The following is a 3,658-nucleotide window of genomic DNA, read 5'->3' as shown; positions in this document are numbered from 1 at the left end:
CATGGCTTACCCCACACAAGCACAGAGCATCACTACTTGCCTGATTATTCAGACAAAGGGGATTCAAACTTTTGCTATGAATATTCCCCAAATTTTGCTTCAGTTGCTTTATAAATATTTATTATATGGAATGTATCTCTAAGAGTTTTTTAGATTCAGTGAATCCTTAAACAGGAAAGGTTGATTCCATTCTGACTTCCATAACAAAAAAACTTTGGAAATAAGGGGTTTTATTCTTTTTTAAATGATTCTCTTTGTTTTTATATAGGGCAGGGGTTATACAGATTTCTATAGTCATTGACAAAACAACACTGTTCAATTAAACTCAAAAGCTTTAATTGTGGAAATCTTATTATAAGTTACCAATATACTTTAATTTTTTTATTAGCATATACCTGACACATAATGTTTCAATAGTTTCAGGTGTACAACATATTGATTCAATCAGGATAAAAGTTATGTGATGCTCACAAAATGTGTAGCTACCATCTGTCACCAAACAGTATCAGGGTGATAAAGACAGGGAAAAATGAGTGAAGGGGAGATGGAGGTATGGACCACCTAGTGTGGGATGATAAGTCACAGGGATAAAAAGAAGAGCATAAAGAATATGGTAAATGATATTTTAACAGCAATGTAATGGGACAGATGGTAGGTGTAAGTGTGGTGAAGATAGCATAATGTATAAACTTTTTAGACTATTAAGTTGTACAATTGTAACTAATGGAACATTGCCAACTATACTCAAATTAAAAAAAATAAATTAAATTAAAATGGATGAAGAAAACAAATACAAAAATAAAAGAAAACATACAATGTCATTGACTATATTCCTTATACTGTGCCATCTTTCCTGTGACTTATTTGTTCCATAATTGGAATTCTTTTTCACCCATTTTGTCATGCTCTATCAATTTCTTCTCTGGCAACCATCATTTATGTCTCTGTATTTATAGGTCTGATTTTGCTTTTTGTTTGTTCATTCATTTGTGTTATTAAATTCCACATATGGGAGTGAAGTCATGTATATGTCTTTCTCAGTCGGACTTACTTCACTTAGCATGATACCATCTATGCACATCCATGTTGTCACAAAGGGCATGATCTTATGGATTATGTGGCTGGATAATATTCCATTGTGCATACACACACACACACACACACACACACACACACACACACTACTCAATCTGTATCCATTAATCTTTCAATGGACAATTAAGCTGTTTCCATATCTTGGCTCTTGTAAATAATGCTATAATAAGCATAGGAGTGGATATAAAAAATATACAACGGAATATTACTCAGCCATAAAAAAGAATGACATCATGCCATTTGAAATGACATGGATGGAAGTAGAGAGTATTATGCTAAGCAAAACAAGTCAGTCAGAGAAATAAAAATACAATGTTATTTCAATAATATGGGGAATTTAATAAATAAAACAATTGATAAAAGGGAAAAAAGAGAGAAACCAAGAAACATACTCCTAAATATTGAGAACAAACTTATGGTTACAATAGGTGATGGGGATTAAGGAATACTCTTGATATAATAATCTTCATGTGTTTATGTAGGTGGAATCACTACATTTTACACCAAAACTAATATTACAACATATATTAACTGGACTTTTTGGAATGAGCACTGGGTGCTATATATAAGTGATGAATTACTCAATTCTATTCCTAAAATTATTATTACACTATATGTTAACTAACATGGATTTAAATTTAAAAAAAACTTAAAAAAAGAAATAGAATATTTTAACAGAATGATTACTAATAAAGACATTGACTCAGTAATCAGAACATTCCAATAAAAGTCCAGATCAAAAGGATTTCTTGTTGTACAATTCTGATGAGTACCGGATGGTCTATGAAAGAGTTGAATCAGTATATTGCATATCTAAAACTAATATTACACTGTATGTTAACTAACTGGAATTTAAATTAAAACTTGAAAAAATAAAGTTCATATGGAAATTTGAGAAAAACTAAAATAAACATAGAGATGCATATATCTTTTTGAATTATAATTTTTGTTTTCTTTGGGGAAATGTACACCCGATAGTGGAATTATAAAATACCAATATTTTTGATTTGCAGATCTGAATTCTTAGATTTCAGTAAATTTGTTCAATTATAGGTAATTTATAATCCTAAAACGTCCAAGTCCTTGAAACTTCCCCTTATTAGCACACTGGTTTTCCATGTGTAAACATACACACACAAACTTACTGAAACATTTATTTCAGGTAATGATATCACATGAATCATCCATTAACTCCATATTTCTCCTTGGTGATCCAGGTGAAATCCAATGGAAAACACTTGGGTGGCCAACCATACTGTACGATCAGATTTTGACCTAGTGGGACTCTTCAGTCAATCCAAGCACCCAGCTCTGCTTTGTGTGGTCATTTTTGTGGTTTTCCTGATGGCCTTGTCTGGAAACACCATGCTGATCCTTTTGATACACTATGATGTTCACCTTCATAACCCCATGTACTTTTTTATTACTCAGTTGTCTCTCATGGATGTGATGTACATTTCTGTCACTGTGCCCAAGATGCTCATGGACCAGGTTATGGGTGTGAATAAGATCTCCGCCCCTGAATGTGGGATGCAGATGTTTCTCTATTTGACACTGGTAGGTTCAGAATTTTTCCTTCTAGCTGCCATGGCCTATGACCGCTATGTGGCCATCTGCCATCCACTCCATTATCCTATCCTCATGAACCATAGGGTATGCCTCATCTTGGTGTCTTCCTGCTGGTTGCTGGGATCTGTGGATGGATTTATGCTCACTCCTGTCACCATGACCTTCCCCTTCTGCAGATCCCGGGAGATCCATCATTTCTTCTGTGAAGTCCCTGCTGTAATGAAGCTTTCCTGCTCAGATACTTCCCTCTATGAGACACTTATGTACTTATGTTGCGTTCTCATGCTCCTCATTCCTGTGACAGTCATTTCAAGCTCCTATTCTTTCATCCTCTTCACCATCCACAGGATGAAGTCAGCAGAGGGGCGGAAAAAGGCCTTTGCTACTTGTTCTTCCCACATGACTGTTGTCATCCTCTTCTATGGGGCTGCCATTTATACCTACATGCTCCCCAATTCCTACCACACCCCTGAGAATGACATGATTGTATCTGTCTTTTACACCATACTCACTCCTGTTCTAAACCCTTTAATTTATAGTCTTAGGAATAAGGATGTTACAAAGGCACTGAAAAAATGTGGAATTTGTCTTTCAGGAAACTAAAAAGTAGGAAATATTTGTACTAATGTTTTTTCCTGCACTCTACAAATTAAAACTGTAGGATCCTATGCCAATGTTATTCCTCAGATTATTATAGCATGATTTGTTGTCATCTATTTATCCCTTTCTCAGGAATTGTTTCCCTGTACCAGAAAGCTCTTCATTTTTACATTTCTGCATTCAAAATATTTGCACAATGGTATTGTATACATGTTATATTTTTCTGAAGTTGATAACTGCACTGTGACTCTGTGGGAAATGCTCATATTCTTATGAAATATATAATAAAATATTTATAAACAAAGACCATAATATGTAGAACTGGTGAGAAAGAGAAAGAGAGAGAGGTGCTAAACAAAATGGGGTATAATGTTAAGAGAATCTAAGCAAAAGT

At 34.3% G+C, this 3,658-nt stretch overlaps 1 protein-coding gene across 1 annotated transcript; it reads left to right on the top strand.

Moving 5' to 3' along the window:
- Nucleotides 1–2,322: 2,322 nt before the first annotated feature.
- LOC122199725 (olfactory receptor 2T29-like) lies at nucleotides 2,323–3,267 on the top strand. The gene has a single exon (XM_042905022.1). It carries the CDS (start codon nucleotides 2,323–2,325, stop codon nucleotides 3,265–3,267), a length of 945 nt encoding a protein of 314 aa, XP_042760956.1.
- Nucleotides 3,268–3,658: the final 391 nt, after the last annotated feature.

The sequence above is a fragment of the Panthera leo genome, chromosome A1 (genome assembly GCF_018350215.1).
Source record: "Panthera leo isolate Ple1 chromosome A1, P.leo_Ple1_pat1.1, whole genome shotgun sequence".
NCBI lineage: Eukaryota > Metazoa > Chordata > Mammalia > Carnivora > Felidae > Panthera > Panthera leo.
This window is presented reverse-complemented; position numbering and strand designations above follow the sequence as displayed.

Coding starts and splice junctions, on each gene's coding strand:
- LOC122199725 (XM_042905022.1), top strand. CDS start 2,323: ATGGAAAACACTTGGGTGGCCAACCATACTGTACGATCAGATTTTGAC.